This window comes from Hesperophylax consimilis, chromosome 5 (genome assembly GCF_061612785.1).
Source record: "Hesperophylax consimilis isolate HC1 chromosome 5, BYU_Hcon_1.0, whole genome shotgun sequence".
NCBI classification, from domain to species: domain Eukaryota; kingdom Metazoa; phylum Arthropoda; class Insecta; order Trichoptera; family Limnephilidae; genus Hesperophylax; species Hesperophylax consimilis.
The window spans coordinates 30,412,250-30,425,895 of NC_142840.1; the positions used below are offsets into that span (position 1 = coordinate 30,412,250).

The 13,646-nt window shown below is 37.7% G+C and overlaps 1 protein-coding gene across 1 annotated transcript in view; it reads right to left on the reverse strand.

Moving 5' to 3' along the window:
• arr (low-density lipoprotein receptor-related protein 6) overlaps nucleotides 1-13,646 on the reverse strand; it is a 41,850-nt gene that overhangs the window by 27,278 nt on the left and 926 nt on the right. Inside the window, exons 3-10 of the mRNA XM_089631795.1 lie at nucleotides 13,199-13,389; nucleotides 10,877-11,167; nucleotides 9,477-9,700; nucleotides 7,514-7,737; nucleotides 7,041-7,214; nucleotides 691-924; nucleotides 289-430; nucleotides 30-191 (exon numbers count right to left, since the gene is read on the reverse strand). Of these exons, the coding sequence (XP_089487921.1) occupies nucleotides 30-191; nucleotides 289-430; nucleotides 691-924; nucleotides 7,041-7,214; nucleotides 7,514-7,737; nucleotides 9,477-9,700; nucleotides 10,877-11,167; nucleotides 13,199-13,389 (1,642 nt within the window). The remainder of the gene's footprint in view (nucleotides 1-29; nucleotides 192-288; nucleotides 431-690; nucleotides 925-7,040; nucleotides 7,215-7,513; nucleotides 7,738-9,476; nucleotides 9,701-10,876; nucleotides 11,168-13,198; nucleotides 13,390-13,646) is intronic.

Sequence of the window (13,646 nt, forward strand, 5' to 3'; positions counted from 1 at the left end):
CCCGTTCAAAGGAAATCTGAATAACATACCTATAGGACAGTCGCAAACAAAATCTTTGGGTCGATTGAAGCACAGGTGGGAACAGTTTCCATTATTAAAGGCACAAGGATTGCTTCCAATAGGTTCACCCAGCTTGAAGGCCGTGAGCCCCATCAAGTCTGCTAATTGCTCTATGATGTATTCTCTTTCACCTGAAATATCACATATACAGGAATGATAAGGACTGTAACACGTATGATCGTGAAACGGTGAACAAAATGAATATGTAACAAACGAGATGAAACTTACCAGTGACTTTATGAACTCGATTTAAACTTCTTCTCTGCCAGTCAGTCCAATAAAGGTAGTCATCCAGCAAAGTGAGACCAAATATATGAGGAAGATTATCACTCAAGATTTCTCTGCGGTCAGAACCGTCCATGTTGATAACCTACAAATATTATAGCATTACATTAACACGGCGTAATTTACTTGCATTATGTAATGTGATATTTGTGTTTATATTCCCTTCAATTTCTATTCACACCATATTGAATTAGCATTTCCGCTAAGTTGTTTGGGCTGCAGTCTGCTTGTGTCTGGTAATGATTTCCCTGATGATAGCCAACCTCCAATAGGATATGGCACCAGAATAAGAAATATATATGGCACCGCTTTTAGTGGTTTTATAAATGGATCAACAATATTTACCTCAATTCTGTGCGTGCTTGCGTCGCCCCAATATAACTTGTTTGCTTCTATATCCAGAGCGATGCCATTCGGCCAGCCCAGGCGGTCGGACACCAACAGCACTCGGTCACTCCCGTCCAGGGAAGCCCGCTCTATTTTAGGCTTCTTCTCGAACCAATCCGACCAGAACATCCAACCGAGGGATGGGGCTACCGCTATGGCTCTTGGATCGTGCAAGTCCTCATTTATCAGAACCTGGAATGCAAAAGTAGATCAAACACCTCAGCCTTGGATACAATGGACGACTGGAGGATAACAGCAGGAAACCAGCACTAGTGGAGACGTTTCCCGGAGGCGACCAAAACTCTCCAAGAGTGGTGGAGTTGGTAATGCTTTGTTATCAATGAAATGACCTAAACTGCCGGCTTCTATTGGGTGAGGGCTGCAAAGAATATGCAAAACTGGGAACATCTGAGGGAGGTCTTTCTCTAAAGCTGGAGGCTACAGGACTAAGGAGAATCATCAATAAGATCTCCTGAACATTTGGTTAATTTCATGATCAATTTTAAACAGTTGTAATAACGTAGAAAAGTTTCGACATGAGGAAGCAATCGGCTTCGTGTGGATGAGGAAAATTATAAAATATGGAGAAATGTACTCACTGTTTAGATTTATAAGTGGCTATTACACATTGATTAGTCACTATCAGAGATGTGCAAAATGGGTACCCAAAACCATTTGAAATGCAAAATGGAAATGGGTCAAAATTTTTCCATTTGAAAATGCAAAATGCAAAATGGTTTTTAGAAAAGCATTTCAAATGCAAAATGCAAAATACCTATTTTCAAAATGCATTGAAAATGCAAAATGGTTTCTCAGGTCAAACAATTAAAATAATTATAGAATTTTCAAACAATTTTGTCATTTAACCCTCCGTCAGGCACACCTATGGGCGAACCGAAATCGGGCGCACTTTTTTTTTTTTTTTTTTTTTTAATTATTTATTGAGTTAGTTTATACATTTGAATATAAACTAATATAAACAAGATCATATTTCATTTTGTAATTTTACATATTTTTACAATAAATATAACATTTCTTTTTAAATACATTCATTCTTCCTTCATTCTTCAGACTTTCAGGCATTTCATCATACATTTTTAGTCCTTTGTACATTAGGCAGTTCTGTGATTTTGTTTTTTTCATATGTGGCAATCTAATCCTATTTACATTTCTGGTTTCGTAATTATGAACATCTCTATTAAAAACAATTTCATCCTTAAAATATTTTGGCATTTGGTTGTTCATGATTTTATGTACAAAAATTAACACATTATATAATAGTCTCTTTTTTATAGAAATCCAATTTAGCTGTTCTCTCATTTGATCTATGCTTGCGTATTTTCCTTTTCCTAGTATACATCTCATAGCTCTATTCTGTATAACATCTAGCTTGTTCAAGTTTCCTTCATTGGCCAAATATAACATAGTAGAGCAATAATCTAAATGTGGAGCAACTATAGTTTTATAAATCAGCTCTGTAGTGTTTCCATTTAGTTTATTTCTTAATCTTCTAAGAAAATTGACTTTTTTAGATACCTTCTTTAGCACATATTCAAAATTTGCTGCGAAAGTTAGTTTTGAATCTAGTATCACACCTAGGTACTTAATTTCATTTACTTTTTCAATTTTTTCGTCATTAATTGTCAATTTTAACTCTGTGTTATGCGTTTTGTTGCCTATTTCCATATATTTTGTTTTGTTGACATTCAGTTTTAATTTGTTTAATTTCAGCCATTTCGCTATATTTTGAAGGTCTTCATTTAATTTATTGATTGCATCTGTGTACTCTTCACATGAAATATAGATTAATGTATCGTCTGCAAATAATCTAATTTTGCAATGTTTTATGGTTTTAATTATATCATTAATGTAAATAATGAATAGAATTGGACCTAATACCGACCCTTGTGGAACACCGAGGTTGTTTTCTATCGGTTCTGATTCTGAGCTTTCCACTTTTGTTACCTGTTTTCTTTCATGGAGATATTCTTTGAAAAGATTTAGAGCTACTTCAGAAAGACCTATATCTTCTAATTTTTCCAAAAGTTTTTTCCTTTCTATCGTTTCAAATGCTCTTTTAAAATCTAAGAATGCTGCAATGGTGATTTTTTTATTATCTGTTTCTTTCTTCCATGTATCAATCACAATGTTTATTGCAGCTTCACAAGAGTTATTATTACGGAATCCTGATTGTTCGTCACATAATATATGATGTTTTTCCAAATACTCAACGAGTTGTTTCTTTATTACAATTTCTAGTACCTGTTCGTATTTTGGTAACATATTTATAGGTCTAAATTCTTCACATTTTCTGGTATTAACAACTTTCGGAATCGGGATCACAATAGATGTTTTCCATGTGTTTGGAAATTTTCCACTTCTTAACGATTCATTTATTATGTTCAGTAGATGAGGTCCTATCACTGGCATTGCATCCCTTAAAACTGTAAAACTTATTCCATCTGGACTCTCTTTTGATTTGGTGCTGTTTAGAATCTGTAAAAGATATGTTTCATCAATCTCTTTAAACACAAGTTTTTCTCGGTTTAGGGGAACATTTCTCACGCGGTTGTCTTCCTTCAGTAATGGTATACTCTGATGTAATTCCGTTATGCTGTTTACAAAATATTTGTTGAAGCAGTTCTGTATGCTACCCTGTATCTGATGTGGAAATTCAATGTCATGTTTCATCCCTTTATCTTCAGTTTGCATTAATCCTTTTATGGTTTTCCACATTTTTTTAGTGTCTCCTTTTTCACAGATAATTTTATTTTTGAAGTAATCGTTCTTACAAACTTTCAGTTGTTTTGAGTATTTATTTCTTGCATTTTTGAATGCTTTCCAGTCTTGTGAGTTTCTTGAGATTTTTGCAATTTTGTACATTCTATCTCTTTCATATTGTATTGATTGTAGTTTTATGTTATACCATTTATTTGTTCCTCTTATTTTAGTAGTTTGGATTGGTATTAACTGGTCGATTACTTCTTGAAGGTTATTTATTAATGATTTAGACTTTTCATTAAATTCCATTTGATGAAGTTCATTCATATCACCCAGAAGTTCAATTAACCTTTCACTGTTATATTTTTTATAATTTCTGTATTTTATTTCTTTGCTGGTTTTCGTATTAGTTCTTTTTGTGTTATCTGTAATGTGTATAAGGTTATGGTCGGTTATTTTTGGCTCATCTAGAACTTTTACATTCAAATCTAATCTGTTGGATATGACAAGGTCAATTAACGTCCTGGATTTATCCGTTATTCGTGTCTCACTTTTAACAAGTTGTTTCATTCCCGATGCTTGGATAATTTTTTTAAGTCTTTTAGTATATGTATCATTCAAATTTTTGAAATTTATATTAAAGTCACCAGTTAGGATATTATTTTCTTCCTCTTCTAGGTTTTGGGTGCACCAGTTCTCTATAAATGATAGAAAGTCTTTGGTACTTGCATTTGGAGAATGGTAAATTACTCCGTATACTCCTTTCTTATATCCAGAAGTTATCCTGATCGCAAGTATCCAGCAGTTCTTTTCATATTGTGTGTTAGAAATAACTTCATATAATATGTCTTTTTTGATAATTATTATTGCTCCCCCTGTATGTCTACTGTAGGAATCACAGCGTATTGTTGTATATCCTTCAAAAGTAACTTCGCTATCTTCAATATCGCATGTTATGTGAGTCTCGCTTAACATTACAAGTGCAGGATCATTTCGTTCTATTAGTATCTGGATTTCTTCATTATTCGATATCAGACTCTGAATATTTAAGTATATAATTCCTTGCAGTTGGTTGCATTTTATAAAAAATTTACCTTCTTCTTCTCCAATTCCAATTTCCTTTTGTATACTGGACATTCGAAGCTCCACGCTGGATGATTTGAGTCTAGGTTTATCTTCAACTTGTTTTTAGTATTAATACAATTATTACACTTTTCTGTTCCTCTAATAGCCTTGCATTCTTCACTTTTATGACCACCTGTACATTTAGGGCATACAAAGGAGTCTTTTTTACATTCGCTCCCTTTATGGTTGAACCCGTAGCATTTATAGCAGCGCTTAATGTCAAATGCATCAAATACTCTGACCCTTTCCCATCCAATATTTATTTTTTGCATTTGCAACATTTGCACTTGGCCTGAGAGGCCACCAATATATTTTTAGCCCCCACCTTCCACTATATTAATTCTAATACAAAATACTTGTCGGGTAGTCTTTACTAGGATCTATAGAAAGGAATTAAACCAAATATAACACAAAATAACCAGTTTATTAAACATTACCAACCATAAACTAAAATAAACAATTTTCCAAAAACAGTGTTCAAAATAATTGGTCAAACCGAGCTCCATAAAAGTAATAAAAGTTTTAAAGTAATAAAAATTTAAAGGTAAGGTAGGTAGTCTCTACTGACTGCAGCCGTAGCCAGATATGGACGATGAGGTTCCCAAATCAGCAGCCGAAAAACAAGTTTGGCACAGCGCGTTTACGTGGAGTAAACAGATCGGTTGATGACAACCTAAACATTCGTAATTCGTCATCCTCCTAAATCCTGATTCAAACACGCATATTCCACACCTTTGCCTTTTTTGAGGTGTTGTAGGGGATGTGTTTTATTGGAAGAGAGTTTGCAACTGAATCGGCATTCCACTTGTATTCAGACTTCGCCGAGCTAGTTGTCCGATGTCGCTCTCATCGCCTAAATCTTCAACCAAAGCTGGATCTTCAGAAGCATCATCATCGAGAAGAAACGTCACCATATCATCAGCATCATTGCGTTGAGAGAGATCATCTTTTCTAGCCATTTTAGCAGAAACATATGTATATAAAATGCCTAAAACTGAAATTATAATTTAATCGGGCGCACTCTGCCTGAAAGGCCAGGGTCCAATACAGAACTTATTTCTCAAGATACTGATAAACTTCATACAGAACAGGCATAATTGAGTATAATGAACAACTGATTCTTGGGCACCATGCCTGTTTTACGTACTTAAATAAAACAAAATAAAATAAAAAAATAAAAAAAAATAAAATGAAAAAAAACTGCAAATAAAAATATCCTGAAAAAGGTCACCTTCAAAATTGTGATGCAATCGGGTGCAGGCGGCCTGTGAAACTGAGTGTAAGGTGTAAGTGAGCTGCGTAAAGACCGACGACTGACTGAAGACGGGCGCCATGTAAGGTTCCTAAAGTTATGCGAGTAAAATGAGGGAAGGGCGGGGGGCCGCCTTTGAGAATTGGAGATGGAAAAAATGTCTTTTGTTGGCCTCTGAGGCCGGCTGCGCCCGACGGAGGGTTAATAATGGACATCAATGTAGAACAAACATATTACATGATGGTAAATCCAAAAACACCACGACTACAGATTATGAAACCACAAAAAATTTGCGCGGGACTAATGTTGCCAACGTAAAAACATAGAAACTGCTATCTAACATTTAATATTACAGCGTCATGGCCATGTTCAGTATTTGAATCAGTATTTTTTGTAATGGTATCACTCAATTGACAAATGTAAATTATCTCTCATAGCGAGGTTGAGGACCGACTGATATTTGGTGCTTATGAAAAAAAGATGAGTGGAGATAGTAGGAAGAATGTTGCAAAAAAGCATTTAAAATGGAAAATGCATTGAGAAAAGCATTTAAAATGCAAAATGCAAAATGGTTTTTAGAAAAGCATTTAAAATGCAAAATGCAAAATACCCATTTTGCATTTCCATTTGAAATGGATTTATTTGAAATAAAGCACATCTCTGGTCACTATTCAGTATGTACTGTTATTCACATTAAGTGGATTATATCCCGTGGAAACGGTACTACTTAGATATTATTATTATTAATTTTTTTATTATTATTTTTTTTTAAAACATGACAAATTACATATTACAGTGATCTTTGGCTGTCCAACTAGGAGATTACCTGTTTTAGGACAGTCAGAAATAGGCATATTTAAAAAGCGATTCATGTTTAGTCTAGTGTATTGACTTTTACTTAGTTATTGCACTTTATAAAAAATAAAATTGACCAGTCAGTGGTTGAGTGGGCATAGCGCTTGGGTCTCACCCGAGCGTCGCGTGTTCGATTCCTCGGCTGGCTAAGTCCTCCATCACAACACAAGCAACATTTTCGGCTTTCTGTGGTGGTAGTAGGAGATTTTCAAACATTGTTGGGTTATTCGTAACCTGGGAATGTTTGTCTTTCTTTCAAAAAAAAAAAAAAAATATGAAAAGTTTTCTTGGTTGATATAAGAAGTTGATAACTTGTATTTTAAATAATATAAACGTAGAGAATATATAGGTCTACCTTTCTGCTGGAGCCATCGAGCCTGGCCGTGGAGATAGTGTCGGTCTTGGGGTCCGTCCAGTACAGGTTTCCGGCCACGCTGTCCACCGCCACTCCGTCGGGGCTGCGCAGCTCACCTGAGACTACCACTGACTGGTTGCTGCCGTCGATGCGCGACCGAGATATCGTCAGTGCCTATAAACAATCCTTTCATATTTATTCTTGTAAGGATTAGCTTTAAAAACATATTCATACCAGGCAAACTGCTTGGTCACCAATTGTGACAGTCACATAAATTGAGGGGCATTTTCAAAAAGAGAAATATCTACAAATACACATGAATGAAAAAATAATTATAAAAATTCCCTAGATCTACTAGACTGTTACTAGTGCAGTTCTACAGAGTTGTTCCGGACTGTAGTCCGCATTGTGAAATATTGCCCTGAGTATAGCCATATAAGAAAGAAGAGGAAACCAGAAGAAGAAAAAGTCACCTGTTCGTCGGTCCAGTAGATGAATCCCCCGGCGGCATCGTAGTTGACGGCCATGGCATGTTTGATGCCGCTGATGGGCAAGATGACGCTGGTGAAGTCAGGCGAGTCCAAGGAAACGTGGCAGATGGCGCGTCGCTGCAACACCAGCAGCTGCGACTGTGGCCCGTCGGCGCACTGCCAGGGGGTGAGGAGCTTCACGCCTGTGGGGCAGGCACAAGAGTAACCTGGAACATTGAGAATACAGTTAATCCTCGATATAACGTTTTTAAAGGAACATATTGAAAAAAACCTTGAATTCAGATAAACAATGGATGTGGGAAAACAGAAAAAATGCCACATTCATACAAATGTCATATCACTTGGGTTAGCTGCACGGTTATTCACAAATGTCATATTACTTGGGTGAGTTGCACGGTTATCCACAAATGTCATATCACTTGGGTGAGCTGCACGGTTATTCACAAATGTCATATTACTTGGGTGAGCTGCACGGTTATTTGCAAATGTCATATCACTTGGGTGAGCTGCACGGTTATTCACAAATGTCATATTACTTGGGTGAGCTGCACGGTTATTTGCAAATGTCATATCACTTGGGTGAGCTGCACAGTTATTCACAAATGTCATATTACTTGGGTGAGCTGCACGGTTATTTGCAAATGTCATATCACTTGGGTGAGCTGCACGGTTATTCACAAATGTCATATTACTTGGGTGATACTGCACGGTTATTCACAAATGTCATATTACTTGGGTGAGCTGCACGGTTATTTGCAAATGTCATATCACTTGGGTGAGCTGCACGGTTATTCACAAATGTCATATTACTTGGGTGATACTGCACGGTTATTCACAAATGTCATATTACTTGGGTGAGCTGCACGGTTATTTGCAAATGTCATATCACTTGGGTGAGCTGCACGGTTATTCACAAATGTCATATTACTTGGGTGATACTGCACGGTTATTCACAAATGTCATATTACTTGGGTGAGCTGCACGGTTATTCACAAATGTCATATTACTTGGGTGATACTGCACGGTTATTCACAAATGTCATATTACTTGGGTGATACTGCACGGTTATTCACAAATGTCATATCACTTGGGTGAGCTGCACGGTTATTCGCAAATGTCATATCAAAACAACACAGAGATTCTCTCTTTCGGTCCACAATGGAGTGCTGGTACTCACCCTGATGTATGAAAGTGAGGCATGGAACTGGCAAAGAAAGGATGAAAGTAGACTGAATGCTCTAGAAATGAGATCCCTGAGGCGTATGTGTGGTAAAACCATGTATGATCATGTAAGAAATGTGGAGATCCGCAAAGAGTGCAAGGCTGATGTAAGCGTAGTGAGTAAGATTAAGAAAGGGACGCTTAGATGGTTTGAGCATGTAGAGCAAATGAGCGAAGAAAGGAGTGTAAGGAAAATATATGACGCAAATGCGCATGGTGGCAGAAGTCGGGGACGCCCGAGATAGACATGGCACGATCAAGTGAATCAGATACTCGAGTCGGGCCATGTCAGAGTCAGAATAATAGAAGAGTATGTATGAGACGATGTATGAATGTGAATGAGGCAAGAAGTGTGTGCCAAGACCGAGTTGTTTGGCGGTCCGTCCTCTCTGCCTACCCCTGCGGAAGGCATGGCGGTTACTTAGTTAGTACCACCGTGGCAAGATTCGCCCTTCATTCAGTGGGTTGTTCTAGTTTTCGAAGATTTTCCGCATAGTAAAAAGATAAAAATATTTAGTACAAAAACTGTGTGCGATGCGGTAAAACAATACGTAGAGGAACAATAGATGAAATCTATTTTTGCGAGTTTTATATGAAATTAATGACAGATGCGGGAAAAAGATTATTCGGGGAACGATCGATCGATATTTCACTGTAGATCAATCCACAGCCAGTAAAGCGTGAGAAGGGTTTGGTGCAATATTTTAATAAGATTCGTAAATACCTGGAGGATCAGGGGCGAGAAGACAGAGGTGAGAGCAGTTTCCGTTGTTTTGGGCGCACGGGTGAGGAGTTAGCGGCGGGGGTTGTCTCCGGGCATCCCACACCACCACGTCCACCGGTACGACAAGGTGAAGGGGCTTCGTCGCTTGGCCCTGGGTCACCGGCTTTGGGAAGATCAGATCCTTGATTGGGCCATTGGTATCAATATCCCATGAATAGATAGACCTAGAGCATAAACAGCTTATGAGCATTTCTTCATAATATCCACTACGCTATTAAACAGCAGTACATATATGTTATTCATAATCAAATAGTAAGCACAAATTACCCATACAATCAAATTCAGACTAGTAAATAGAAAAACAAACAAAAAATATATGTTGTCCCAGAAGTACCCGACCTAACAAAGAAAACACAAAAAATTTGGGAAAAACTATCTTTAATTTTAAATATAGTTCCATTCAGCTCGATACTTTTTTTTCCAGCGATGTTCAATAGCTTTGATACGCTGTTTATAGTGAAGCCATCAACCGCAGAATCCATCTCTTCACTGTTGGCAAATCTTTTACCAACGAACCATTTTTCAAGTTTAGAAAGAGAAAATAATCCGAGGGGGCTAAATCTGGCGAATAGGATGCGTGAGGAAGCAATTTGAACTTTATTGATATAGGTCATCGCGGTAACGGATGCGTGAACTGGTGCATTGTCTCGGTGAAACAACCATCCAAAAAACTTATGCCATGACCTTGCCAACAGATGGAACTGTCTTGCCTGTTTAGGAGCGATTCCCCTCTTTCAGTCCAATGGTTTGACTGTTCTTTCATCTCAGGTGTGAAGTGATGGATCCGTGTTTCATGTTATCGGCTCTATTGCGGAAAAACATTGCCAAACACACAATTGAAAAATCCTCATGATGCTGTTTTTGTTCCACTGTGAGCAAATGTGGCACCCATCTTGTGCACAGCTTTCTCGTGTCCAAATTTTCAATATGCAATGTACAGCAATTTTTGAAATGCCTACCATGTTTGCTAGCTCGCGGACTTTCAGTCGACGGTCATCCAATACTTGTGGATTTTCTTCACCATTTCACCTCATTTGGTCGACCACTGTGATGTTCGTCTTGGCAACTCGTACGGCCTCATTTAAATTCTGTCACCCAATATTTTACTGTTATAAACAAAGGAGCAAACTCCCCTAGAGTCGAATCTAGCTCGGCTATGGTATTGGTTAGCCTGAGATCTTTCAAATGAATATTACATAAAAATGATGAATTTTTTCCATATCCACAACAAGGACTTTGCCTCGCTTGATCGCAGCCATTGGAGTCACTGTCTCTTTTACCTCTACAATCTCTTCTCTACCGTATATTGTAAAGTGGAGAAATGAATTGAATGTACTCACCATGTTTCCCAATCTGTCCAATACAGTTTATTGCTGAACAAGGTCAAGGCAAAGGGGTGAGACAGGCCCTCTTTAACGATATTGAGTCGGTTCTTGCCGTCAAAGTCCATGACGTCGATGAACTTGAGTTTGGCGTCCACCCAGAAGATGCGCTCCGTGTCGTAGTCCACCGTAAGTCCGTTCGGCCAGAAGATGTTCTGCTTGATGATGACCTTCCGAGTCTCGGGATCACCGTTCATGCCTGCCCGCTCTATTTTGGGCACATCTCCCCAGTCCGTCCAGAATAGCAAACTGAAACAAAATAATGTTGATATTAAGGCGGGTCTCCAACGATAATATTACCACGAACATTGAACCAATGGTTTAGCAAACAAGTTTGGGGCAGGGCCACAATGTTTTTGTTTTCTGTGGCCGATGGAAAATAAAAAACATTGTGGTCCCGACCCAAAGTTCTTGTATTTGTTCAATATGTTGAAAACATTTGGTCGTTGAAAACCCGACATTGTAAACACTCCATTCACATGAATATTTATTTTTAAATGCACTCATTTCTCTATCTAACCATACCACAGTTTCCCCGCAGGGGTAGGCAGAGAGAATGGATCACTATACAACTCGTTCTTGGAACACACTCCTTGCTTAATTCATAGATACGTCTTTGTAAATGCTCTAATTTCACTTTCAATTTACACATCACGTATCTCATACGTTTTCAGTATCTCCATACATAAGACAATTCGGAGGTAATGTTTTTTTTAATATAGGGTAGCCTTTATAGTGATTTATTTTTGGGGTATTACGCCGTGTTGTGCTACCTCCTTCTTTAACCAACGTTTCAGACGTTTCGTTTATTTTCCCTGATGATGCATTTTTTAAAAGTACATTTAAAGATAAATGTATTGTAATATGATAAACTACACATGCAGTAAAATTTCACAAAACTGCCGTACAAAACAATGATAAAACGATACATAGCCAATTACTTTTAAACATTTAATTAAAAAACCACTCAAATCAACACGTCAAAGTTCCATGATTCCTGGAAAAAATTATAATGGACAGTTAAATCCAAGTTACATCTAGAGTAATTACCAAATGACTGTACATTGAGTGATAAATACCCCAGAAATTAGGGTAGGAAATTCCGCCAATGACACTAATATTAACAGCCTTTGAAATTATTTTCAAATAAATCATAGCCTAGCAACTAAGGTCGGAAATTTAAATAATAGCAATGAAAAATAACCCATTATAGGATGTTAGTGTGGTGATCGATACTTCTGGAATGTTCCGGAAGACGGCCAATGTAAGATGCATTCAGCCTGGAACTCTGTAGAGATGCATCGAATTTTATACGGATAGCATTATGACGTTTTATTATTGCAACGCAATGAGCACCTACCCACTCGCACGCCCCCTAGGAATAATTCCAGCGCCATCGAAACTACCAGAAGAATCTCGCTGCAGCGAGTGACCTGTAGTTTACCAGCGGTCTCGCTTAGTTACTACTGCCGCCGGCTGGGCTATATAAGTAGGCCCGACGCAGCGAGTAGTCAGTCATTTTACCCAGACAGCCAACGTGTAACGCCGTGCTTGTAACCTTGACCTAATTATTCACCCGCATTCCGCGCCAAAATAATATACTGCCTCCTCGTATTTATCCCGTAAAATAAACGCATTATTGTGTGTAGTAATTGCTATTTATGCATTCTTAAATAAACGCTCCAACTGAATAAACCGAGACTTTTATTTAGTACACCAAGATAACCACATTAGAATAAAATGCAAAATCAGCAATGAAAAAAGAATGAAAGAAAAAAAAATTCTTATCAAATAAATCAAAACCAAAATTTATTTTGAAATCATAAGATTTGTAAGTAGGTACTTAAATACCTAGCTATTAATATAAACCATATATTTAATGTAACTTTTTTTACTTCAAATTTGGTTTTTCCATTACTAGAAGGTACAATGTATAGTATTTCTTTCTTAGCTCGCACGGGCTCTAGGCTCCCCCTTGGCTAGTTACCTCATTCCTCTCACCCCTGAAATATTATTCCAATCTTTGTCGATGTAGGTGTCCCCTTAAGTAGGTTTCGGGAATATCTGGTGCGGATAGACCCCTATGAAGAACCGCCACTGGCTAGGCAGGTTGCCTAATCTAAGGAACCGAATGCTCCAGTTATGCTATTTTAATATGTATTATTATTTAGACTATTTTAATATCGTCCTTCTTGAGTATTAAATGATGATAACTCCGACTAATCTATTAATTTGCATGTTTTTTTAAGCAAAAGATAATATTTGTAGCAGAACACTTACCCTCTCATAGGGGCCACGGCGATGGCCCGGGGCTGGTCAATGTCCGTCCAGAACAGGACCTTCCGATCAGTGCCGTTGATGGATGCAACCTCGATTCTCGTTGTGTCTCCATCTGTCCAATACAACTTTTGGGTATACCAATCAATAGCCAGACAATTTGGCGTAGTTACGCCTGTGGTTACAACTTCCACCTGTTGAAGAAAATGATAAGTTATAATTTACAAAATAAAAATAAACAATCTTTTATAATGGTAAGTTTTTAGATTCTCACGGCCAAAAGCATTTTTGTTGTTTGTTTTTGGGGTGTTATGCCGTGTTGCGCTAACTCCTTCTTTAGCCGACGTTTCGGACAGCGTTGCAGTGTCCATCATCAAGGCAGATCCGGTACACATCTTCGGATCTACCGGATCTGCCCTGATGATGGACACTGCAACGCTGTCCGAAACGT